The following is a 26245-nucleotide window of genomic DNA, read 5'->3' as shown; positions in this document are numbered from 1 at the left end:
AATTAGTTTGCTTTCCGATATCCCACACTGTAACTAGAACACTATTCAAGAACACCCATCACAGTGCTTAACAAGATTTAATGTACATTTATTCTTAACATGTGGAACATATAAAGATTTTATACTGAATAAATGAAATTCATTAAGCCGGAGGAAAAGGAGGAATTTACATCAAGTTTTTTCTTTTTTAACTACATTATCTTGAAATACAAATGCAGATTCTTGTCACTGAAAAATCTTTGAAGTTGTGTTTCTTCCTTTTTTTTTTTCCTGTATATATTTTTTGTCTGTAGACTGGTAACCATTTTCTTAAATCAATCCATACGTAACCATTTCCACACCTTGATTTATAAAGCAAATTGTGATCGGCTGCTCTCCCGAAATAGAGCATGACTTTATACATACAGAAACTTGTACATTACCCTCAGTTGTTGGTTTTCTGTGTTGGGTTTTTTCTTTTTTCTTTTTTTTTTTTATTATTTTTTGGAGATATGGCCCAAATGAAAGAAAAAAAAAATAATTCTACTATCACTTTGTAGATACCACATCATGAAAAAGAAACTAAAAACTTTGTACTAAAAAAAAAAAAATGAGGGTATGTTTCATGTACAACTTCTATATACATCACGGCCCTTAGGCAATAAAAAAATATTTTAAAAAATGATTAAAGGAATCGTGAAGAACTGTCATTGTGGAAGGTCAAAAAAAAAAAAGATGTAGACAAGACAGTTCTGGTGAGGAAGCAACTGATGTTTAACTTCAGGTTTTGTTTAAAAATCTTTTAACTTGACTTATTTTGTTTTGTTTTGCTCCTAGCCTAATGTAACCATTTCTCCTGAGGAGAAATCAGTGTTGTTTTGGATTTTGACTACTGACTGACACCCTCCTTGATCCCCTATACCTACATCACTAGAATCTTCTATTGCACAGAGCTTTGGGTGATGGTATACAAGTTTTTTTTTATTTTTTCCTTATCTGAAAAAATAAAACACACAGGAACTTGGTATGTTGGTTATTTTTCACCTTTTTGTTTCAAAGTGGTGAGATTTTTCCCATCATACAATGGTTTGCCATAACATTTTTTTAAAAAGTCACTAGTTCGCTTCCCAAAAAATATGCAATACAAACATGGAAAAGAACATTGAAAAGGATAATCTATGGAAAAAAAAAGTGTGACCTTTGAATGTACTAGACAGCAACTTTGGTTAAAAAAAATAAAATAAAAAGATGTACTTATACACATAGACAGCAAATATTAATTTCATAACTGTTCAAATTAATAATTTCTTTAATTCCCAATTGGTAAATAGTGAATGGGGCAGAGGAGCAAAGATTCTTTTTTTTTCCTTCTTCCTACATTGGATAAACAAGAACAGAAAACAGCCAGTTATATGTGACCCTCTAATCTCCACTCACACATGCTTGGCTTCTCACTTATGTCATAACTGCCCAATCTGAAAAAGTACATCACAGATGACAGATGCAACCAGAGAGTTCAGGACAGCAGATATTGAGATATCCAGCAAACGACCCTCGTGCAAAAGGAACTCGGAGCGGTTCTCGTCCACTCTCGCCATGGCCAGCAAGGCCTTGGCTGCCCTGCACATCATGTCTACGCTAGGCGGCTCCAGAGGCGGAGGCTGCATGTGCATGAGGTTATGCTGGCTCTGCTGGTACTGGGCCATAGTGACCCCATCCTCCAGGAAGCTTATCAAGTTTCCAATGCTTCCCTTCTGCACAGCTATTGCCCTTGCTGCTAATGTGTCCCCCTGGGCAAGGTTCGATAGGAGCGCCATGGACATTTCTCGGCAGACCGGGTTTTTGCGGTCCCCAACGTACCTAACTAAAGTAGCGTAGAGTTTCTCCTGACGGCTGAATGGGGGGGTGGCCAAGATAAGGTCCACATTATTGTCCTGGATACTGAGCTTACACAGGGTCTCCAGCACAAGTCTCTGAGGCGAAAGAACTGAGTTGGGCCCCACGGTTGGAAAAGGATCCTGTGCCTCTGCAGACGGGCACACCATCCAGTGCAGCAAGCCATCCAAAATTGGCAAACAGATGCTTTCTGTGTAAGCAGACAAGTCTAGCTGCCCAGAAATGTTGGCTAATGTGACCAATGTATTATCCCTCAAGACCTCGAGGCAGTCCCACCACCACTCATCCTTGCTGCAGGCCACCCCTTTGTCCTCCTCTTCCTCTTTCTCGTAAGTCTGCGGCGCTCGCTTTCTTTCTGGATGCTCGTGGTGAAGAAGGATCAACTTTCCCAGGATCAGCACCAAGCCTGGATGTTTGGACATTTCGGTGTCATTGCCAGGCACAAAAGACAAGCTACGGACGATATTTGACACACAGATGCAGCGTTTGGCCAAGGAGTCTTGCCAGTGAGTTATGGTGCATAGAGGAGTCTCATCCCGGCTCCTTGGCTCATCCTCTAGCAGTTTAATATTCCGGTGGCTTTTGGCTTGATGGATCCCGAAGGGAAATTTACTGCTCTCTGTTTGGGAACCAGAGTTTGAGTCTTCAGGTAGTGCTCCTGGCCGAGCCGAGAGGACATCATCAATGGTTGCTGTTATACTCTTTTCTTGTTGCTCCTCAGTTTCACCTTTCCCCTCGAGGTCCTTCTTTTTGCTTGGAGAGTTCAAGGGAGGAGGGGCTTTCCTGCGTGGTGGAATCTCCATCTTGCTTTCAAAGTGAGTCTGGATATGCTCAGTTGTGTCACCACCACCAAGCTGCCAGTGGAGAAGTCCACTATCAAATTCCTGAACGCGTCCAAGTTTGTCAGATCGGTCAACAACAAATAGATTATTTTTCTTTACAATCTTTATTGGCAGCTTGTCAAATTTACTGGCTTGTTTTGGCCTCTCACTTGGATCAGCAATGGCACCAGGAGTAGAAAAAACAATGCTCTTTTCTTCTCCTTCTACCTTTTCATCCTCCCCCTCCTCCTCATCTTCATCAAAATAGTCAATACATTCGTCATTCTCATCTTTTCCAGTATCCTCTGCCAAAGACTGACTATCATCTTTCTTGGCTGCTTTGTGATCAAGTGCTTTGTGGCCTGGATCTCCCACTTCATATTCCATAAGGATTCCAAAAATGTCAATCAGGCATTTTCTAAAATATTCTACTAAAAGCTCAAGAAATCCAGACAACTGAGGGAAGAAGAAAGAAAGAACACAAAAATCACATAAATATTTTTGTCTGCATGGAATTTTACTAGGAACATTGATGGATTCATGTGTGAATATTTTTCTTATCCTGCTGTGGACTTGTGGCTAGGTCCTGCATGACTGAAGTTAATCAAAAGAAATTCTTCTAGAGTCTGTCCAAACAGTATATAATGTCAAATTATCACAGCTCTGTTTGCTTCAGCTGTAACAGCTATGAGAGGTACAGAACTTTATTAATGTTTCCTTTAAGCCACAGCAGACATCTGGCTTAGCCGTTCTGTCCCCTTGGAAATGCCTATTACTCTTCATTTTTTGTAAGAGTACTGAAGTTCCTAACTCGGCAATTTTTTCTGATTTGTACTTTTATTAGATACCTAAAGTTTGCAATTTTTCCTTTCCTCCTTTGTCTCTAAAACCAACTGTCACGTAGGAACCTGCAGTTCATGGTCCAGGTACTGATATCCTAGATTAATATCTCATCTCTACTGGAACAGATCCATTTTTTGTCTGGCAGTAGTTTAAAACTGTTATTGGAGTCTGGTGCTGTAAGTCACCCTTCAGAAACAGTTTTCATTTAGGTTTAATCTTCTTAATTAACTTGTAATCACTTTCTTATGGAAAGGCAGTAGTTAGACTGGTATTAATTTACACTTAGTGGCTTTATTATTAAAAATTCTTAGTTGTTATGATGCATTCAGCTCAATTGTCTGGCTTTTAATGTGGTTTTTTTTTTTAATTGTGGCTGATGTATTTTCAGTAAAATGTAGCCTTTTGTCCATTCTATATTCTCTTATGATTGCCAGCTTCTCAAAGAACTAAGAACAAAGCGATGCTTATCAGAACCACAGGAGTTACCAGGCATCATATGGTCCTGGCTGCCACTGGAAACAGAGTCCAAAGCAAACATAACAAAAGAATATATGTATTTACAATATGTCTGGTATTCTGTGCCATTTGCATAGGGTGTATTAACACAATTTCTGTCAGAATTCAGAGGAGATTCACCTCCTTTAACTTCAAACACCCACACTAGTCACACAACCTAACCTAATTGTCTTGATTCCTTTTATAATCAATGGTCTTTTACAGGCCATTTCTAGGGTATGATTCATCTGACCTATTTTAGATCTCTTTTTCTGGGTGAGATAAATCATGCTATAGATATCCCTAGTTCTAAAGTCAGGTGGGATGTAATGTACCATTTGTGTCTGTATTTAAAAAAAAAATTCATTATATTTAAAAATGATGAGTTACACTATTAGTGACCAAGGAATGAATGGAGGAAAGAAACTGAATATTTAATTTGTACAAATTTTAGATGATGTGAATTATCAGCATGCTATCTATTACTACCACCTAACAGGAAAGTATTAGAGCAGAGCTGAAAAATGCTGGGAGGCAGTGAGGCAAAAGCACACACTGTTAAATACTGTGTTGATTGCATACTATGGATAGACAGTGGATTTTAGCCTTTAAATTGTTAATTTGGTATTCCTGTGAAACCTCAATTCGCTGGAAGAGGAGATGGAACAGAAAATAAGCAATTAACTAAAATCCCACGGTCTCTCGGGGAAGTACAGAAGAGGACAAGTTGTCACCAAAAACCAGTTTAATATAGTATTGCAAAGTCTTTACAGAAACACAGATTAAGAAAGACTACTAACATACTGCTGTTTTGAGGGATTATACTATCATGTGTGTGAGTTTACACATTAGTCTTTTGGCAGTGCTAAAATTCGTATATTCCTACATTCTCCTTTCAACAAGAAACATCCTTTTTCAAGGCTTCTTTATTTCCTCTGTGTGACCTATATCTGTCTCTTGTTACTCACTGTTGCCAATCATAAACAAGCGCAAGTTTTTCAATATTAAAATTTATGTTAATTAGAATAAATTGGAAAAGCCAGCAGCATTTTTGTAGGTGTCTTATTTCACTTTTCTTTCCCTGGAAAGTTGAGAAGTATAATGCTTTCCCACCTACCTGAGAGAGGTTGAAAGTAGCAACAGTGCTGTCATCATACAGAAGAATATTAATAGTGTCTAGCGCCCAGGTACTTTCAGCCAAAAGACCAGATTTAAGAGACATCATCACTCTCCAGGCCTCAGGAGTTACTGGAGAAAGAAAGGGGGAGAAGTAAAACACTATTAGTGCATCCTTGGAGACTGTTACTGAGTTCTGAAAGAGTAAACTGTGATATTCTGAGGATGCAAATTTAAATTAAATGGCTACTGATTAAGACCCTATTTTTACTGCTGAGTTCTGTTCATTTTTCTGTAACTGCTGCTAAGCCTTAGTCTGGGGCAGGGCCATTCTTCCTGACACTGCTGAACCTGAAACAATCGTACAAACTTAAAGAGCTGGACAAACCCAATTCATCAGTAAACAAAGGTAGACTACTCTATCAGGAATGTGGAAATCTGAAGTATGAGAACTTGAATGGATGAAATGTAACCAAAATTTAAGATAAGAAAAAACTTGGGGATCTTTTTAAGAAGTGGGGGAGAAACAAACAGGAAAAATACTATGGAATGATTTAATGGACCATTCAAGGAAAGCAGACACTGCAACTTCAGAGCAGAACAGCATGAGCTTCCATGGAACAAAAACATTTAGCTTAACTTTGCTAAGCTAAATGCTGTACTGGTGATTTAACAGACATTCTAAAGGACCTTTTAACACATCTCATTTTGAAATCTGAGGCAAGCTTCATTTTTAATGCATTTGTGAAGACTTCAAGTCTCCATATAAAATATTACTTTCATTTCATGTCAGATTGTCTGGGATGAGTGCTACCCATCATCCTCGCTGATGCACATGTTATCACACTTTTATTGAAAACAATCACATCGTAGTTTACCAAAGTTCACTATTTGTCAAGAGTGTCTTAAAATGTAAAAAAAACCCAAAACCAGAATCAAAGTCCCTTTCATCACAATTTATATTGTTTTTTTTTGATGCTTACCAATATCTTTTGAGGTAATCTTTCGTCTTGGTTTTAAGACTGGTTGGGAGGCTTCTACAGAGCCTGGGGGGAAGGTAATCTCTCGCCTAATCGGTGGTGGTTGGGGTGGAGGTCCTGTGACCTGTGACACTGGAACTGTGGGTATAACCTTTTGCATCTTCATGGAGGGTAGGAAAGGAGACTTGCTTGGAGACATACGGTTTTCCAAAGAGCGCTGGAAAGATGCTGGACTTGGAGCTCTGGAGATGTGGTTTGGCATAGAGGGTGGTGTCTGGTAGGATGACTGAGGAGGTCTAGTGATAGGCTGCATGGAGGCTGAGGATGACATATAAGAAGGCTGCCGTTGGTTGACATGAGAAGGCCACTGACTCTCGTGGTTTATCCTCTGGTCAGGTACCATCATATCATCAGTGCGATTCATCCCTGGATACGGAGGGGCCTGTGCGGGGCCTCCTGGACCTTGCCTGTTCTGGTAAGGGTAAGGCATATCATTTCGTGTTGGCCACATGTTCTGCTGAGGGCCTTCACTGGAGGATGATGACTGCATGGGGCCACCAATCATCTGGGGAGGTATTCCATGCTGCTGCATTTGTCCTGGGCCCTGCATCCTTTCCCTGTTATATGGATACGGGTACTGTCCCTGCATGGGCCTCCTGTCAGGCCCTGTGTAAGCGTTGCCGTACTGGTTGTACATCTCCTGCTGCTGGTTGCCATACTGCATGTTATACATATCCCCTTCGTGGCGCTTGGCTGGAGGCCCATACATGCCATCCATGTGTCTCTTGTAGTTCTGAAAGAAAATTTTGGAAAGATGTGTCACTTTTACTCCACACACAATACAAATACACTGGATGAAAGCTCATTCAAAAAGCCGAAGGCGCTTAGTTCTAGAGGGATCGTGCCGACTCCAGAGTCGGGCACACAGCGCTGTTAGGCTTGAGCCAGCGCTTCCTTTTTAAGCCTCTGTTTTGCTATGCTTATAGCTGAATACTAAAAGGAAGCTTATCCTTGGGCTAAATTTTCTTATGCTTGCTCTATTTTTTTCCCCTTTCCCTTTCCTTCCCCATCTGTCAGACTACATTTCACTGGTCATCTCAGACATGTATGAAAAGGCAACACCAACTGAAATATTTCCACTCCTTTCTTATGCTTAGTCTATTAAGAAGAAAAATCTTAAAAAAAATTCAAAACCACCCAGTGAATCTTTTCAAGAGACAAGCACTGAATAAACTGTTAAAGCAACAAGATATGCTGCAAACATGCAAGTCTGAAACAGTGAATCTTACGATATGACATAGGCTACAGACAATAAATTTATTAATAGGAGAAAACAATCTGCTGCATTTGTCTGTGTAATTCCAAGGAATATTGTGCTCTTTGGGCAACCATCCTCTTCCCAAATCATCCTAATCACATTTAATTTACTGTGAGATTATTACAGCAAATGGTCACATCCAAACGTTCTGTTCTAGCTTATGCAGGTTCTTACCCTGCTGTTCTGTAATGAATTAAGCAATGTAACTAACAGCTGCCACCTATGGTTTATTCCCTCTTTGTTTCTCACCCTCTCAAATGGGGAATGTTGTGTGAGGTAAGCTGTTTTACCTCGGGGAGAGCTGAGTGGTTTTTAAACCATACAAGCTTGAATGTATTTATGTTTAAGATGGCAGAACAAAAAAAAGACATGTTGCTCTTTGAGGGGAAGGTGTTAAGGTTTGCAGCGGTCCTTAGTTCCTGTGGGAGTTTGTTCCACAGTTCAAACCACAGTGAGTGCTCTGAAGCAAAAAATGTGAATTAAATGGGTGATTTTTGAATATATGATCTACGGCAAATTCAAAGTTACAGCTCCCCCGGAAACTCAGTAGCATTCTACAATGTATACTAATGTACTAGAGTTAAGATCAGATAAAATTCTCTCTGTATTCAATACGGGAAAGTTAAAACAGCTCTGGGATTCATAAAGTCATCTTCCAACTTTGGTGTACATAAAACCACAACTACTGTATTGTATGAAAGTATTTTTTTTTAAACTTACTATAGAGCTTTCTGGCTATCTGAGACATACCTACTTCCAGCCTTATATGAACTACTTGCTGTACTGAATTCCACCCTTGGGGCCAATTTATACATTAAGAAATGACTTGGCAGCAGCCACACCTAAGAAGGTCGTGTTTGTTTTGCCACAGTGACTCAGTGCTCACACTTGGGAATGAAGCATGAGCCTTTTTAAAAGCACTCCAGCTCCCTGGTACATGCAGTGCCCAGTGGCCCCCAGTGCAGAGGACAGTGATGCACCTGAGCTCCTCCCTCCTGTGGACATGCTCAGCAGGACACTGACACTGCACAATGTTTCTCTCTCCACTGAGATGTGGAATTCTGAGACCTCACAGTGGACAAAAAGCTGCCAACACAGGGCACCTGCTGCGTGATAGCTCTTGGGATGTAAGCATTCATACAGGAACTGGAAAACCTGGCTCCGAGTGTTTTATTAGCCCCAGGGGTTCATGCTGCAATCGCCTCCTTTGCAGGTCATTCCCTAGCCTTAGGGTTGTAGATAATGCTTTGAAAGGGTCATTTTTCACATTCCTCCTGAACCACTACAGAGTAAGATTTAGGAAATTGTAAATAAGCTACTGGCAACAGAATGTTTAGCTAAATGAAGAAGTGGAATCCCCAGGGGATGGGAGAGCGAGGCCGAGGCTGGTCAGGATCCTTGTCCTTCATTCTCCACTGCTTTTCTGCATTAATGCATTTTGCATTCAAGAGTCATTGTACAAAATATATAAACAGCACTAAGGACAGGGCCAAATATATTTTTACAATTCTAGCTGTCTCCTCGCTTAAACAAACATGTAGTTAACATATTCCCTGCACACATTAGCATGGAATATCACAAACTGTTCTGTTATACATCTTTGCAATTCCCCCACTAAATCACCTAGACTGCTAGCATATGCTCGTCATAAAAAAACAACAAGACAGTTTTTCCATTATGCTGTCTTTGAGATGTTATGAACCAAAGAGATAAGCAAAAAATTCTGAAATTTAAATTTATGTATGTTTTTAGTACAGTGAAATCTAAGATCTCTTTTGGTTTCTCCCCACAGCACTCCCAACCCCTGACCTCAATTTCCTAGTAAAACTCTATCCCAAACTGAAAAGAACTGTCTGAAATTGGCTGAAAACTAGTTTACATTTCAGTTTTTTTATAATAAGGAAATGCTTTCTATTCTGGAAGCCAACTTCAGGTATTGTATGACTAGAACTGAATTAATAACATGCAGAATGAAACTGATCCTGTTGAAGTCAGTGGAGTTTTGATATTGACTTCTAATGTGGGATTTTCCTCACAAGGTATTAATCATGCATGTAACAAAAAAAAATTTATTAATGAATATAATTTGTATTTTTGAGTTGTAGGAGCTGGGGAGACTGCAATGTACAAACGTTTAAACTATTTTTAACACCAATAACATTCTCTCCTATGTTTTTGTACCATATTATTACTAGAGACATCATGTTGGAATATGCTCTGATCTATATTAAAGATAGGTATTTCATATGACCCAGCACAGCACTGAAAATAATTGAGAGTGTTGCTCATTTTACTTTGCTCCAGTTCTCTGTTGGGTTCACTTGGCTGCATGACATTAAGTTAAAGCCCTTGGACCTGCCATCCAAACAGCTTTTTTATTTGTTCCTTCACTTGTTACTTCACTTCTATTTGTCACTTCACTTAACTATGCTTTATACTTTCCCAGTCTGCTGGTTATTAACTTGGGACAATCACTTGATGCACATCCAAAGCCACAGAACATCTGTTAGAATTTACATTCTTCCAGTGCAATGAAGACATTTACCTACAGCTGCACATATATTGCTTATCCATACAGGCTGTGACTTTGACCAGAATTACAGTGCTCCTCTGTACCAAAAGATATACACTGTATAAACGAATTTTTCCATGTATACAGAATCCTGGGGTGAATTTTTTAAACAAATGTTATGGAGATAGCCATTTCCCCCTCTACTACCTGCTGCTGTGGATACATTCCAGGTTGATGTCCTCCATATGGTGGCTGTCCTGAGGGAGGTCCTTGTCCTGGATACTGCTGCCCATATGGTTCATGCCTAAAATAAAGCATTCAAATCAATACTTAGAGCTGCTGGAGTTTTCAAGTCACCAGGAAAAGTAAATTCCTCTGAAAATCTTGCACCTTAAAGGTATCTGCCATCTGGAAACAAGGTGAAGGTACAATCTGGTTATGGTCCTGACCTGAGGTAGTAAACTCTGCTGGAGCTGGTTGTGGAAGGAAGGAGGTAAAGTAGATAAAAGAAAGGAGGAGCAATGAGGATACAACAGGGGGATGTAGAGGGAGCAGTCAGGAATGGGAAGAGGGTTTGGTCAGCAAAGAGGTAAGAAAGGCAGCTGCAGACATGGGAAGCCCATCCTTGCTGGGGAAGTATCTGGTGTAGAGCTAAAAGGCTGCAGGTAAAAATTCTTGTGTTTTAGAATGCCAGCCTAATAGCAAGCTACTTTCTGGATTATTCAAGAATATATAAATTTAAAGTGAGTAAAACCAGTACTCATAATTTTGGTAATGTTTGTGTAATTTTTAATTAAAGCTACATAATGAAGCATACACAATAAGAGACAAAGTTGTGTTGCACTTGGAAACTTACCTGTGGTCTTTAAGACCTCTGAGGAGCACTACAGTGCAGTATTTTTAGCACATATGAATGAAATTTAGGTTGCTGAAATCAAGTACTTGGAAAGCATTAAGACTGATAAATAGCACTGTATCGCAGGCTAATATGTCAGTAATTCCTCTCTGTACACTATCAGTGAGAACACATCAACAATTAGAGGATAATTATAGAAGTAATGTATCAGGGAGAGGTACAGAAACAGAGAACTGGGAACTTGACATGTTAAAAGAACTAATGGGACCTCATTTTTCCAAACATAGAAAACTAATTTTTTTTTAAGAAGAGATGACCAGAAAGAAAGAAATAGCAATTCAGTATCTCCTAAAATTATGACACGGATGGAGAGAAATTACCTAATACCAGCTAAAAGAACAATGTAAATGAGGGGCCTTGTCTGTAGCTGTCCAAGAGGATATGCAGCAAGACAAAATTCAGCAAGGTACCCATATATGATACATAAGGGAAGACTTTCTAAATGCTCAGTTTTTTAGCCACAGGATAACCACAAGCCAGGTGAAATTGTGGAAGCTTCAGAAGTGGTATCATTTAATGCTGCTCTGGAGAACGTGGGCCTGTAAACTATGTTCTAGTCCTGTGCTGTGCAGCAGACACACAAGATAGGATGTACACTCCTTTTCTAATATCTGATACTACCACTACAGAAAGTCAAGTCACTCACACGAGCCTCTGCTCCCCTGCAAGAAACTGAACCAATGGTAAAAGCCTAAACAAGAGAGCAAAACAGATGTAACACACCAAGAAGCCACATGCTCTGCCTGCGTGCTCTCACAGGGGCTGCCAGCTGTTAGCTGGTTACTGTGGGTACTGCAAACAGAGAAATCAGTGTTCACCTTTGCTGGCCAGGGTAACAATTAGGAGAGTACATGCTTGGGCCACTGTTTGAAGGCACCATGTTGCCCTGACCAGGTGGTACCATACTGACTTCAGTACCCAGCCCATGATCTGACCTAAAAAATGACAAAAGAAACCTCATTCTGTAAAAAGTATTTTCTTTTCCAAAACTGTCAACCTAATAAAATAAATCACGCCCTTTGAAGGAAACATTCTCTTGACTTAACACCTTCCACTGGAGCCCTTAATCTCACCAACTCCCCAGCAATGTGACCTACTGAACAGCATGATGGTATTTGTTTTACTTGACACATCTACTATTTAAAACTACTGACTGAAAACTACTTTGCCCTTACACTTTGAAGACCCACACTGCACTGCTCTGTCTACCATCAGGAAAAGAGAAGCTAAGTACATAGCCTACTGAAAGTAAAAGCAGGAGTATGGCCAGAGCAGCAAAATCTGCCAGAATACTTAATATAATCCAAACATTCCCAGAACATTCTGTTTGCTCTACCAATGCTTAGACATCAGTGATTTTACCACTTTTTGTTTCCAAAGCCTTTCCCCAGATAAACAAAATATGACCAAATTTATTTCATGTACTTCACTGAAGGACAAACTTAGGAGAATCCTGTTGGACACACAGCAAGACTGATGCTGCTACAGCTCTGACAACAGACTCCACACTCTCCAAAGGCAATTCACTCACATACCACAAATCAGACACATTTAGACTGTGCATTTTGTTTTTCATTAAAAGCCAGCCAGCAACTGTTTAGGTGAAAACACGACCAGGAGACCAACTCAAGTGCTACTTTATGCTATCACAGCCCAGCCCAGCTGCCAGCTGAAGGCAGCTGTCAAAGACACCCACGAGCTGATCTGCTGCAGCCTGAGTGATTTCTAAGGTGTGACAATTCCTCCTTATTAATTTCTGTGAACAGCTAGACTCAGTCATTACCAGTGGTTTGACTCCCAGTGATTTAGTAAGATGCTGTAGGAAATGTAGGCTGCTATGTTCTCTGCAAGGTGGAATGGGAAAATGAAAAGGGAAGAGAGAGGATCATTTTCACTAATGGGCTTTGCTTTTTCCTGAAGATTGACTCACCTCCTGTCATAGCCACTTCCATAAGAGAACTGCTGTCGCTGACTCATGCTCATGTTGGACATTGCTCCAGATGGACTCTGGTTATACATATCTTGTATTCCACTGTTAGGCATTTGTCCAGGGGTCATGAAAGGCTCATTGCTTCCAGGCACTGCAACAGTCAGTGAAATTAAATTTATTAATCTGGGTGTTTGAAGTTCTCTTTCTTTTCACTGATATATTTTAGGAGAATGTTCAGATCCCTAACACTGCCAAGGAGAATTAGCAGGTGTCTAACAAGCTCTCTGGGGTCTAATGAGAACACATGAAGCACCACCACTACCAAGATGAGGGGTATAATATTAAGGAGCAAGTGAGGAAAAAAATCTCCTATGGAACTGAGCTATCAGGCACGAGGCAGCTGCTTCCCTCTGGTTTTCACAGCCGAAGATGAACTTACTCTTGTTCTTTTCACTGAAAACAATGCTAAAAATGAACACAAACATAAGCCCCACAAAACACATGAAAGCAAATCTGCTAGTTTGAACTACAAAGCTGTCAGAATCAAGCTTTTATTTCCTGCCATAAAACCCTCATACACACATATACAATAATGTTGTTATGGAAAGGATACTGGATCCTAATGTAGCTTCTCAGGTAGGATGGGCATATTCTATGGGTCCAAGAAAAGGCACTATTATCAAATATAAATCACCAAGCAAATAGAAGAGACTCTAGCCTTCAGTCCCTCCTAGTAGATACTGAACAGAGATATTTTTGTTTTGACAGAATGAAGTGAAATGTATGAGAAAGTATAATACACCCACTTAATCTCATATGGATATAAAACCTAAAGTGAATCTAAAGGAGAGAGTGTTTTCCCTTCCTTCAACTGTGTTATACGTTAGTGTCCACAGTCCAGGCAAAAGGATTTAAAGGAAAGGCTTTAAAAAAAAATCACATCCAATTAACTACCTCTTTTAAAGCATCTCCCCACTTCATCACACCTCTCTTTCCTCAGTTTCAGGGCCTCTTCTTGCCATATCTCCCTTTTGCTCAGTTTTAATTTACACTTCATTTCCTCCACCTGCTCTTCTCTTTACAGCCATTGTGAGCCCTGCCTGTGTTCTTTGCTCCTACTTTCCTATACCTGATGCATGCGAGATTGATTAATGTTAAAATCTTTTTACAATATCCACAAAACAAGCTGTAGGTTAAGTATCCAAAAGGACCAGAGTCAATGTTGACATTAATTTTAACATTGACTGACACTGCTTTTTAAAAATAAACAAATTCAGAGTGTGTTTATCACCTTTTGTCAGGGACTGCACAAGTAAGAAAAAAGTTAGCTTTACTATTCTGAGAAATATGTAAACGGAGACAGAGAGCATTAGGAGGCTTGCTCAGTTTCACACAGTGAATTCCCAGACCAGTCCTACTACAACCAGGCATGTTGCTTCACCACTTCACATTCTAACAGTGAAGTCCAGCACTTGATTTGCAGAGTACCTTACCAACCCCAAGAAATATAAATTCTAACCCTATGATTTATGCCATTTCCCAAAATTTATTCCTACAAACATGTTTAGGATTCTGTTAATTCCAAAATAATGGGCATGACTCTGAGTGGGGAAAATATGACCAGATCAGAAACTCAACTGCACTGCACCTCTCTTTTTGCTACAAGGACACTAACGGCAAAATCACCAAAGTGAAAAAGCTCATTCTGACTACACAATCTTGATTACATAAGACACGGGGAAGAACACGTAAGCTCCCAGAAACAAAATACCTTTTCTCATTCCACCGAAAGGATCTTTATTCGGCTCGTATGGCATCCTTCCCATCATATCTGGCATGTTTATTCCCTGCTGGTATGGTGCATTTGGCGTCATGGAGTTTCGCTTTGGGAACGCTGAATCACTCACATCAGAAAAGGGATCATGCACACTGACGGCGCTGTTCCTAGCAGATTAAGAAGAAAGAAACATTAACATCATCCTGTATTCGTAAGAACTGTGAAAACAGCCTAGACTACAATACAATTAGCTCACCATGCTGTGCCAGTGATCAGTGCAGGATGCATCCAAAGAAGGTGCAAAGATTTTCACAATGGACAATCATTTAAAAGAATCTACCCACTTTCTCCTCAAGATTCTTTGTCTGCTTACCTTAGAGATCATAGTTTTTAATCTAATTCTATTATTTGTGCATTCCTATTACTCATATAGAAGTCTAAACCTTCCTGAAATTTCACTAAGCTGTTTTGTTCTTTTTTACCTAGAAAACTCAATCTGAATTAAGATGACTAAAGAAGGTTCTTGCCATCCTTTCTGCAACATTACAGATGGAGAAAAAAGAACCAAAGTAAATTAAGTTTGGAGTGGCTCTGCACACAGTTCAGAGCTCAGTCATGTTCCTGCTGAAGTCATAAAAAACTGTTTTGCTGGACTTCAGAGAACTAAAGCTCCTTAATGAATGGTGAGACAGCTTCACTTCAGATTAAGCCAGTCTGTGAGACCTACAGAACACAGGACTGAAAGGGATCTCTTGGTCCATCCAGTTGAACCCTCTGCTATCTCAGCCACTCTTATTGTATATGCTTTTCACAATTTTAATTCCAGTAACACCTTTAAACCACACATCTCTCCTTCCTGAGCATGACTGGATCTGTTGACCAGAGGTGTACAGGGTAAGTGAGGAGAGGAAGGTTGTGGTTCTAAGTAGGTGCTGTTGGGTTCTGCCTTCCTCCCCACTACTGACATGCACCTCTTTGCACTGATGCTTGTCTGATCCTTCTCTGGTGTTTAGAAAGCTAGTGGACCTCTCTCTACTTCCTCCTCCCTTTCCCTCTCTCTCCTTCAAAAATAAATACTTTTCTGCCACTTTTCAGGCTCTGACTGGTTTACCACAAAATCCTACGAGTGCCAAAGCAGTTAGGAAATACCAGATTAAACTGTTGTAGAACTAGAGCAATAAAAAAAACGATGCAAAGCCCTTTTCATACCTGCCACCCTGCATAGGTGTCATCTGTCCATGAGGTGTGGATGCTGGTGTTGGGGGCTTCAAATCGCCTGGCACTTCTGTCATGGAATTACTACCAGTGGACTGTGGAGTCTGTGGGCCTTGCAAGGAACCAGAATTAGCTGGAAAAAAAAAAAGTAATTATGAAAAGGTAGCAGCCAAATTCCTGTGAAATAATAATCATCAAGGGAAAAAAATGGTTATTTCCTCCAGAAGCCTGTGTATACCTTAATACATCTCAGTACTTTATACCTTCCCCAAAATCCTCTGAGATCAGGATATGCTGTGTAGTAATAGCCATCATCTCTCCCAGAACCATGAATTTAATCTGCTGCCTGAAGCAACATGGGTAGAAATCATCCAGATGAAGGATCATTTAAATCAGAGGTCAGAGATACAAAGTTAATTGTCTGTAGTTTACAACAGAGTAAATGAAGGTTGTTCTTTGGCATAGCTTCCTCATATAATCACTATCACAACACATGCGTTTATAAGAAGTATTTCAGCCAGAAGCTTTTCATCATAAATTTAAAATGCTATATTAATATAAATTCATGGTTTTATTTAGCACTAAAAGGCAGACATTTCCATGGTGAAACATAGCAAATGATTAGCAGCACACTGCAATCCCATGTCATCTTTGAGACTGCATGGCAAAAGATGGTATTTAAGAAATGCAAAAGGCAATCTGGGATCAGAAGAAAACAATAACTGAAAGTAGAATTTTAACAGGAGGCTACAGATAACAGTCTTAAAAGAACTGTAAAAATAGAAATGGGCATCTTAACAAAATGTTAGGGTCAGAGATGGTAAAGTATATGTAACAAGACCAGGTCAATTCTGCAAAGAATCTGTTTAATCTGCAAAAACTTATTGGTTAAGATCTCAGAAAGCAAGAGTATCTGCACTAGTGTCCTCATTAATGGAGGTAAATACCTTGATATTCTTGGTGTAACAAAAGTAGAAGAGCATTATACTGCTGTGTTCTGATGTGACTGAGCAGCAGTAAGGGCATTAAATTAACACATCAGATATTGGTAATGGTGAAGCTAATGGCAAAATACACCCAGACCAGTCTCCCAGAGCAGACACCAAAGCTACTATTTTCATGTGACTAATGAACAGAAACATGCCCTGAGCCCAAAGTTCTCCATAGCAGTTTTATGATTTAGAAGGTGGTAAGGATTAGTAACAGCATCTAAGCCTTGGATCTGACAGGTCTTGCAGCAGAAATTCTAAGGAAGGAGAACTTGCAGGATTCAATTCTTTAGATGCAACTGGAAAAAAATTACCAACAGAAAAAATTCACAAATCTAACACACTGAGTAGGACATGGATTTGGCTTGAGAGGTCCTTCATTTTTATGAACTGTCATGTAAGTGTTTTATTGTGCCTGCCTATCTACGTTCAACAACCAATTAACAAAACTTTATAAATTACTGTTACAGTGAAAATTGGAACAAGCAGTATGGGTTTTTCTTCTGTATATGAAAGAGAGTAGTCTATAATTGACTCAGAATCCTAGAACACTCATCATCCTGACAGGCAAAGCTTGTTTTTAACTGAAGAACACCTTTTATATATGTGTTTCATATATATCTGTAACACATGTTCCCCTATCTGGAAATCAGTCTCAGTCGCAAGTGCATATGTAAAATCCACATTGTGTGAACCACATTGTTCTTGTCCTCAGTTTTCTGAGGCATTTTTGAATTATGCTTACAAAGTAATGAGGTTCAAAAAAAAGTTAGGAAAAGCTCTTTGATTGCATTAATACAGGAACAAGAACATTTGCAACAACTAGTTACATTAGTCTACAGTTAGCTGAAAGGTTTAGTGCTATGATAAAACAAAAACCAACCATATTCACATAAAATGAACTCTTTGTATATATGACCCCCAAGCAGGTCAGGATCATTCTTCTGCCCTTGAGCTTTAAACACAATTCTAGATTCTTATAAAAAGCTTGAAAGCATTTCTGCGTTATGCCACAGATTGTCACATACCATCCTGCTGTATTACAAACATGTAAGCAAACTTCTTAGTGTACACATATACTTACTGTAAATTCAGATATTGCCTAACCCTGCATATTCTCTGATGCTGGGCTATTAAGAAGCAATTAAGCTTTTCCCTATCCTACCTAAGCAAGAGCTTAATTCGTATCTCTAGCAAATCTAAAAGAAAGAAGGAAAAGATTTTTCAGTATTTACAAACTGCAGGAGTGCAAATTTATTACTAACAATGTGTTTTATATCACCTCCTATAAAGAATGGTTTTTAAAAAAAAATACCCAACTGAGATGCTACAAGTCCATTTTCTATCTTCAGGGTGGTGATTACAAGGTTGGTTATTTTTCCTCAATCTATATATCTATATACAACTGAAAAAATGGAAGGCAAATGTTGTCAAGATTTCTGGTACTGCTTTGTTAACACACTTTGCCCCTGACCTCCACTGGGTTAGGGACACTTCTAGAGAATAGGAACTCCAAGTGTTTCAATCTCTGGATTAGGACTCGATCTACTGAGAAGAGCCTGTATTTCCTATTTCACCTTAAATTTTACATTTACTGGGCTGCACTCTGAAATTTTTACATCTATTTTTGCAGGGATTTTATTATGTTAGATGCTTAATTTTGATTGTGGACATTGTGAAAGATAAAACAGTATCTTTTAGAGTGCTTCAGTATTAAACCAAGCTCTAAGAAGAAAGACAAACAACAATGTTCTTTTAGGAAAAGCAATCTCTGTTTACATGATTCTGCAGCTATCTTGGGGATGTCCAGGAAAAACACCTGTGGGTTCATAGCTACTGAATTCCTCCTCTCACATTCACATCTAAGCAATAATCATCTTTCAGGTACCATAGCAGATTTGTAAGAATTTGCTTTTCACAACAGAAAATGCATCAAAACTTAAATACAATTGACATTCTGGTCAGTGAGAAGGTGAGATCTTCCACACTTTGCTGTGGAAATGTGTTAATAACACAAGATAGCATGCATTATTCTCTGCAGCATGGAATTCTGGTAGTGGAATGCCTTCTGCCTTGCAAAGCCTGCATGACAGTAAGTACTGTTTTCAGGAAAGACCCTTTATTTATCAGAGAAGAAATATGCAGCTGAAAAAAAAAAAAGGAAAGAAGAATGAAACCTCTTGAAACTCCATTAATGTGAGGCCTGACATGCTCTCTAGGATACCCCTACCTTTTGCCAGAAGCTACAAATGTATACTCTAAAGTAAACAATGGAAAGGTTACTGAAGGTTAAGTACATTCCCATCCTTCAGAGCGAACAGCCAGCCGCCACGCTGGGACGATAATTCACACAGCACGAGCCCGGTGCCCCAGCCAGGCTGGGCCGGGGCCGCTGGCCGCTGCGGGCCCCGGGCGGGCAGGCGTGGATGCAGGCACAGGGCCACCTCCGCCTGTCCCCCAGCCGCCCCTCCCAGCCCCTGGCCCATCCATCTTCAGTGGGGATTCCCTGGCCGGCCTCATGACACGCTCCATGACATCACCTGCCTGCTAATAATAGCACTTCAGTCAGCCACCCGCCAGCACAGACGGATGGCTTTGGTTACAGACGCTCACTGAATGGCTGTGTCCTGCCGTGCCGTGTCCCCCACCCCCCCCCCTCCCCAAGTCGCCTTTCTCTGCTGCCAAGGAAACGCAGGCAACACACTCCTGGTGCCTTCTCGCTCCCTCTTTCCAGCACAAGAGTACGAGTTTTCCAGGTTTGCTTTAATGAAATCTCTGTTGACATCAGGGCCAGCTGCTGTTACTCACAAGCATCCTCAGCTGGACCACACTGGCCATCCTGTTCATTCAGCACAGGATAAACTCTGAGTCTGTTATTTTGAGAGCTGTGCACACATAACTACACATTGCAACTAAGAATTCAGAGTGCCAGAGTACAGCAATGGAAGGTAACTCCTTCATGCTGATGCTCCTCTGGAATTTTTTCTCCAGCATCCTTTAGTGCTTCCAGCAATGGTGCCCAGAATTCTTCTCAGTTTACAACTTGCCACATTATTTGTGAGCATTTTGGTCAAAACTATCAAACACACATGACAGGAAAAGCATTTTGTCTTTGCACCTGCTCCTGGAAAGAAGGAAGACCTACAATGCCTCTCTATCCAGGGGAGTTTTTATGCAGCAAAAGTCATCAGCAGGTGACACGGCCCTTGGCACAGACCCAGTGATCAGGACAGAAGGCCACTGGGGATCCCCCAACAGTTAGTCTGTCATTAGGTATTTGCTGCTGGCCTTCACTGCTGATGGTATTACCTAACCCAGGCAGATTTAAGCTGACACGAAGGCCTCAGCCTACCACAAATACGTCACCAACCTGCACAGCCTCAGAGCAGTGCAAGGCACACTAAAACATCCAGGCCCCCTCCCCAGGAGCTTTATGAAACAGCAGAAGAGGCTCTGACAGTGGTATGAAGTAAGAACAATTAAAATGAGCACCTAATCCTAACCCTAACACCTTGGCTACTGTGCAAATCTCTGCCGATCAAGGCCAACCAGTCTGTCACTTTGCTGCTCTACTCTCACTCCCTTTTTGAACTTCTTATAATTGCTGACACTATTGTGAATTGCCCCCTAAATTATTCACTCCTTTATGTACCACATACCTTACTAAGAATGTAAAAAACAGAAGTGATGGGAGAATCCCGAATGTAGTGCTACAAGCAAATGGACAAACGTGATCCCAGATCACCATCTGGCAGTCCCATAAATTTGACTTACGCATCACATCCTTCTCTTGTCCGAGCTCCTCCATTTGAATTTCCTCGCCGTGGCTGTCTCACTGTGCTCCCTAGCACTCCCTCTATGCCTGCATTCTAAAGGTCATCTGTGAGGCAGTCACACAACCACCCCTTGGATGTGAGATATCTGCAAGAACGGATTTGCTCTAAGCTGCACTTCAGCCTGCTCCCACCTTGCAGAACCACCCACCTGGAAACTACGATGACATTCAAACTGAATCCTTCTCTGTACCATAAAGGCTGCCAGTCCTGATGTATTCTTATGAGCAATTGAAATATTTAATTTCAAAAGTTTTATGAAGATCAGCTGACTTTTAAAATTTCAAGACTTGTTTCATAGCATCAGCTTGTTAGAACTGGACAAAATACAGCACCTTCCCCTCTGAGACAAGTTCCTCTGCTTTCCTGTCAGATTAACTTCAGCCCTAATACTGTAACTAGTTCTCTGCAAATAGATTTGGCTTCTAAGTGGCTCTGCCTACACTGAGCTAACTGCACAAGAGTGGCTAATGGTTAAAGTAAGGACCTTGGGAGGCTACTGTTTCTTGTTGTATTGGGCTCCTGTTCCCTCTGAATGCCAAAGAGTGACAGATTATCTAAAGTATGTCTACAACTCTGCTTCCTTTGTGCCTCTAAAATGTTAATGTTGGTATATACTGAAGGAAAAGGAACGAGAAAAAAAGCTGACTATTAAAGAGAACAGGCTTGTACTCTCTGAGGCATCTATACCTCAGCGGGATTTCATGTACTAAAGCTGATACACACTGGGAAAGCCTTTCTCTGTACAGAAGTGCAGTCCCATTCAGTGACACGAGCTCTTTTCTCTCCAACAAAACAAACCTTGAGATCCTTGCTTGCTTCCCCCTTTTCTAGTCTCTATGTCCTGCTGTGTTTTTATTTTAGAAAAATAGTTTCAGTTCTCCTCAAAGACAGCTTGCTTGAATGTTATGATAAATTTAAACTTGGACTTTGCCATTTTCATTCATAGCATCGTGATGCAAAAGGACCCTGTAAAGTGGTACGTCTGACATTTCCATTCCTTTGTTTCATGTTTACTTATTTAAATAGCAATTCTTCATCTCAAAATTCAGTTGATTTATGGTGATCATTTCCAAACCAACTACTGAGAGCAGTACTGGAGAGAGAAGGTAAGGGAGGAGAGAACAAAGAGTAATACTCTCATTTTTACAGACGGATTAATTTATTCTTCACTGTCCTTAGCAAGCCTAACCATTTCAGCTTCACTTACCAGTCTTCTCAGGAGGTGATGGGCACCTCCAATATATATTATTTTTCGCAGCTGTGCACAATCAGGACACTCTGTGCTTATTTCAGACAGATAAACATTTGGACTATAGGCTTTACTTCTAGTACCAAGTGTTTTTCTCTATCTTCTAATCTTGAATTGCAAAGTAACCTAATCTCCTCTCTATTAAACAATTTATCTCCTCTCTATTAAACAATCACCACTGGGGTACCTTATAACCCTAAGTTTTAACAAGGTGGAGGAAATATTTTAAGCTATGACAAAGCGATGTGCTTAGGAAGATTTTAACGAAACACTCCCTCAAATCCTTACACTGAATAAAACAGGCTGAGAAAGATTTGAACCTTATCACTGTTATCTTTTTCTGTACTGAGAAAGCACTATTGTAAGAGATAATCTTGGAAAGGCCAGAACTTTATTATATGATTATAAAGGTCTTTGCAATTTTCTAGCGTCCTGATAGGGTACTGAAGTCATGCAATTGCAAACTGTCTCCAGGGCTTGGCTGGATCTCTGACTCTCCACTTCCCATTTTCAGCCAGTGAACTGTACTAACAGAAATTAAGTGAATTAATATTTTCCTAAAACTCTGTTCTACTGCAGGAAACTCCTGCAAACATTCCAGAAATTATGTTCTCTTGGCAATAAGTGACGGTGGTCTGCCTAATAAGTAACTGTGGCAGTACTTTGCAAATTTTGTCAAATTATGTTGTTGGTCAGAAAAACTAGTAAAAAAAGGAATAATCCAAAATAATTAAAGGTTTTTTTGACTCTTCCATAGGTAGTCCAGAAGTCAACAGCTAGACTAATGCTATGACTCTTCCTAGCTACTTAAAATGATTCTACTTAAGAATAGTCCTGCCTTAAATATCAACTGTGACTATTAAATCATGAGTATCTTAATTGACATGAATTTAGAAAGAAAACAGTGGTTTTCATTTACGCCACACCATAAATGCAAGAAAGAACAGCCAAAATAAAGTAATCCCAGTTCCAATTTTTCAGATGAGAGGATAAAACCAGCGATCCTAACGGCTTACCTGACACACAGGATTAGCAACAAAAGAACAGAGAGCGTGCCTCCAAACTAGGATGTCTGGCAGTGAGGACACACTGTACTCTCAGCCCTCCATCTGCCACACATTGAGCACGAGCTGCATCAGAGCAACCATCTGAGACACGCCGATCAGTCCAGCATCTGCCATCCTGCTCCAAATGAAGCCTTGCTGATCAACAGTTGTGTTGAAAAGCAGCTTCAGACACAGCAAGGTAAGTGCAGGTACCAGAGCCTTTATATGCTGGACTGAGGAAGGACAAACCAGACACACAGCTGTGGTGGCCCTTCAGAATTAACTCTGATTTGACTCAGGAGCTGGCTCCAAGTCTGAGAACGAAGATTCCAACAGCAGGTTTATCCTTTTTTTTTTACAGCATTATCAAGACGTGCTTATAAAGATATAGGGTGCAACAACCTAGTATGCCTTGCATTCAAAAAATGGTTGTGTAAGAGGCTGCAGTTTATTTCACTTACCAGGAGATGGCGGCTGAATCTTAGGTTGTTTCTTGGTATCTCCAGTGCTGAAGACTTCTGGAGGGGGCTCCTCCCCTCGCTCAATCTTGCACTCGAAGGCAAACAGGTACTGAATGTATTGTTTTTTCAGGGAGCTGGCTGCGCTGCTCGAAGTGCCAACGTTCAAGGTGGTTGCCAGCTCACGCCACTTCTTGTTTTTATTAACCTAGCAAAGTAAACGGCAGAATCATTGGTTTGCAGCAAAGTGTTTTGTTTAAGTCAGGAAACAAAAAAGGAAAAAAAAAAGCACTTAATGTCTTGGTTTACTTTTTTTTATTTTCCTCTTTTAACTAATGCTCATTACTCCCACACGCAGTAATGCACAGACAGCATTTACAGTTATAAAGCCATTAAGGAACCTGCTGATAGCTACATAAAAAGCTTTGCTTGTGGAGTCTTCTGCATGGTGCATCCTTTAAATGTCTTACGCCCTTCCAGGGCCTATGCTCTTCAGTTAGCAATCCATCTCCAAGCAAATTCCTGCTCACTCTCTCCCTCCCTGACACCCACCCACACCCACCCCATTCTAATTAAAAAGCAGCTTCTAAAATATAATTTAGAAAGCACTAACAGTGTTATTCTGCAATTTGTTTGAACATTGATATGAAAAATAAATTTTTCTCCCAAATAGCCACCAGCTGTCAAACAGTTCAGCTTGTAATTCCTGGTTCAATTCCTTTCACTTTAGTGCATCTTGCAGGGACAGATCAATGATCCTCTGGCTAGATGAGAGGCAGAGTGAAGCCAGGCCCCTTAATTAATTAAGGCAGACTTCAAACACTCACGGCTAGTGCAGCAATATTCTGTATTACAATGCTGACTGCACCACTCCACTGTGAGTCTTGTTTGCAGTGTAAGGCTAAGAATATTGAAAGACTCTGCTCATGAGTTCCTCAAACACAGCTGATCTGTAATAATAGCAAAGTTCATTTGTCATCCTGGCTGATGCCACTGACTCACTCGGCTGCACCACCCGTAGCAGCCACTGCTTTTGCTCTAACACCTGATGCCTTTACGTTCATTCAACCAGTTAGGCAATTTCTAGGTATGATCCAAAGAGCAGGGTCAGCACCAAAATAAATTGGCTTTAAAGATCTGAGAAATCTCAATTTTTCTGGGTAGCAATTCTGATTCCATGATGTCTGCTGCTTGCCCTAAGGCCTGATATTTTAATGACTCCAACTTAACTTGTATAGCTAGAAAGATTATCATTAGCTATACTATTCCTTAGTCTGTGTGCCAGCAAAGAAAACATTTTTTTAAGTTTCTCTCAGTGTTTAACAACACTGTAACTGCTGCCAGTCAGCAAAGACCTTTCAAGGATGGCATTAACAGCAAGCAGGTTGGCATGGCTATGCTGAGTGTTTTTATTTCTCTGGTACATCCTGCAAGAACCCAGGAGTTAAAGGAGACCAGATTTTCATTAAATGCCCTTGTTGAGGCCTGAAATCCAGTTACACAGCTCTTTGTGCCTACTGGCTTACGGCTAAGTGGTGCGTAATGAACACATTGCATAATGCAAACAGAAACGTTCATGCCTAAATGCCCAGTATATTGGCATTTAAAGGAAGACTGCCAGCAGCTGGTCTGTTCCTGTTGGGACCCCATCAATGGCAGCTCCTCAGACAGGGAATGTGCACCACTGCTGCACAGCTCTGCTCCCTGCCACTCCCTGGGCAGAGTCACGAGATGTGGAGTGCAGCAGCTGGAGCAACAGCTTTTCAGGAGGGCATCACACAGATGCATTTAAATAAAACTCAGCAAGCAAAACTCTGCACCTCTGAGTAGCTCTAAACAGATAAATATAGTGACCATTCATGTGGGCACACCAGCAAAACCAGGAGCCCTCATTTTAGGTGTAAATTTTAACCAGTATTAAAGCACACGCATTTAACTCAAACTCTTTCAAAAATCAGTCTAAGTGAACAGCATCTATCCTTTGGCAAAGCATAATGTCTGTCACTGAAAATCAACACTGAATGTCCCAAAATAAAATTAATTTCCATAATATGCAAACATGAATAACTCTCTAGAATATCCCATCTGCCCCCCATCTTGCTCAATTTTTGATGCTAAGAGTCACACTGTGGGCACAATCATGCTGTACAAGGCAGAGCAGCTGCATGATACGATTTACCTGTAATAAAGTTTCTGAGCTAAAAGTAATCAAATCCGTATGATGCTGAGGGGCATGAGCTGATCACTAAAAATGTCAGGATAAGATCACTTACCAATATACAGCATTTAACAACTGGCAGAATGAAATGTTAGGTTTCTCTGCCTTCCTTTCATAATAAGAACAGCTAAAATCCCTGGATTTGAAGGGCCAATGATCTAATTCAGTTGTCAACTCCTATGTTGTGAGGTGCACTATTAAAAATAGCTTTGGAATGGGTACTAATCGATGTTGGACATTCCTTTCTTGAACTAACCATATACATTATGAAAATATGTTCTTTTTTGGAGACTCTAATTTGTTTGTCATATTTTTGAGTTCAGATTTTGTAATTAGTGAAGAATTGTATGTTTTAATATTACATTTTATATAATATTACACATGGATATTTACCTACATGTTAGCTATGTTTAAGACCTCATTTTGCAGCAAGGGATGCTTTGTACAAGCATCAGGCAAGGACAGGTGACTTTGAGGGCCAAATCTAAGGTTGTGAGCACTGACTGTTTTCTCCTGCTTTCCCTTTAGATGCTAACAAGTGAAACATCTCATTTTTCTCTGTGGTGAACAGCCCTATACAACTCATGAATATTTTTCCAACATCCCTTTGCAAAACTTCAAATTAACTAGTGAGAACACAAATGAAATCTT

The 26245-nt window shown here is 40.3% G+C and overlaps 1 protein-coding gene across 4 annotated transcripts in view; it reads right to left on the bottom strand.

The window, feature by feature from the left end:
- Window positions 1-67: 67 nt before the first annotated feature.
- The window catches only part of ARID1B (AT-rich interaction domain 1B), a 323681-nt gene continuing 297503 nt past the window's right edge, over window positions 68-26245 (bottom strand). For all 4 annotated transcript variants that reach the window (XM_064413401.1, XM_064413402.1, XM_064413404.1 and 1 more), the window contains 8 exons: window positions 23380-23584; window positions 15793-15931; window positions 14578-14750; window positions 12807-12957; window positions 10168-10264; window positions 6134-6923; window positions 5152-5282; window positions 68-3152 (listed from right to left, as the gene is read on the bottom strand). In XM_064413401.1, the coding sequence (XP_064269471.1) occupies window positions 1440-3152; window positions 5152-5282; window positions 6134-6923; window positions 10168-10264; window positions 12807-12957; window positions 14578-14750; window positions 15793-15931; window positions 23380-23584 (3399 nt within the window). In that variant the 3' untranslated portion in view covers window positions 68-1439. The remainder of the gene's footprint in view (window positions 3153-5151; window positions 5283-6133; window positions 6924-10167; window positions 10265-12806; window positions 12958-14577; window positions 14751-15792; window positions 15932-23379; window positions 23585-26245) is intronic.

This window comes from Passer domesticus, chromosome 3, assembly GCF_036417665.1.
Source record: "Passer domesticus isolate bPasDom1 chromosome 3, bPasDom1.hap1, whole genome shotgun sequence".
Lineage (NCBI taxonomy): Eukaryota > Metazoa > Chordata > Aves > Passeriformes > Passeridae > Passer > Passer domesticus.
The sequence above is the reverse complement of the archived record's forward strand: the minus strand, read 5'-3'. Positions and strand labels throughout refer to the sequence as shown.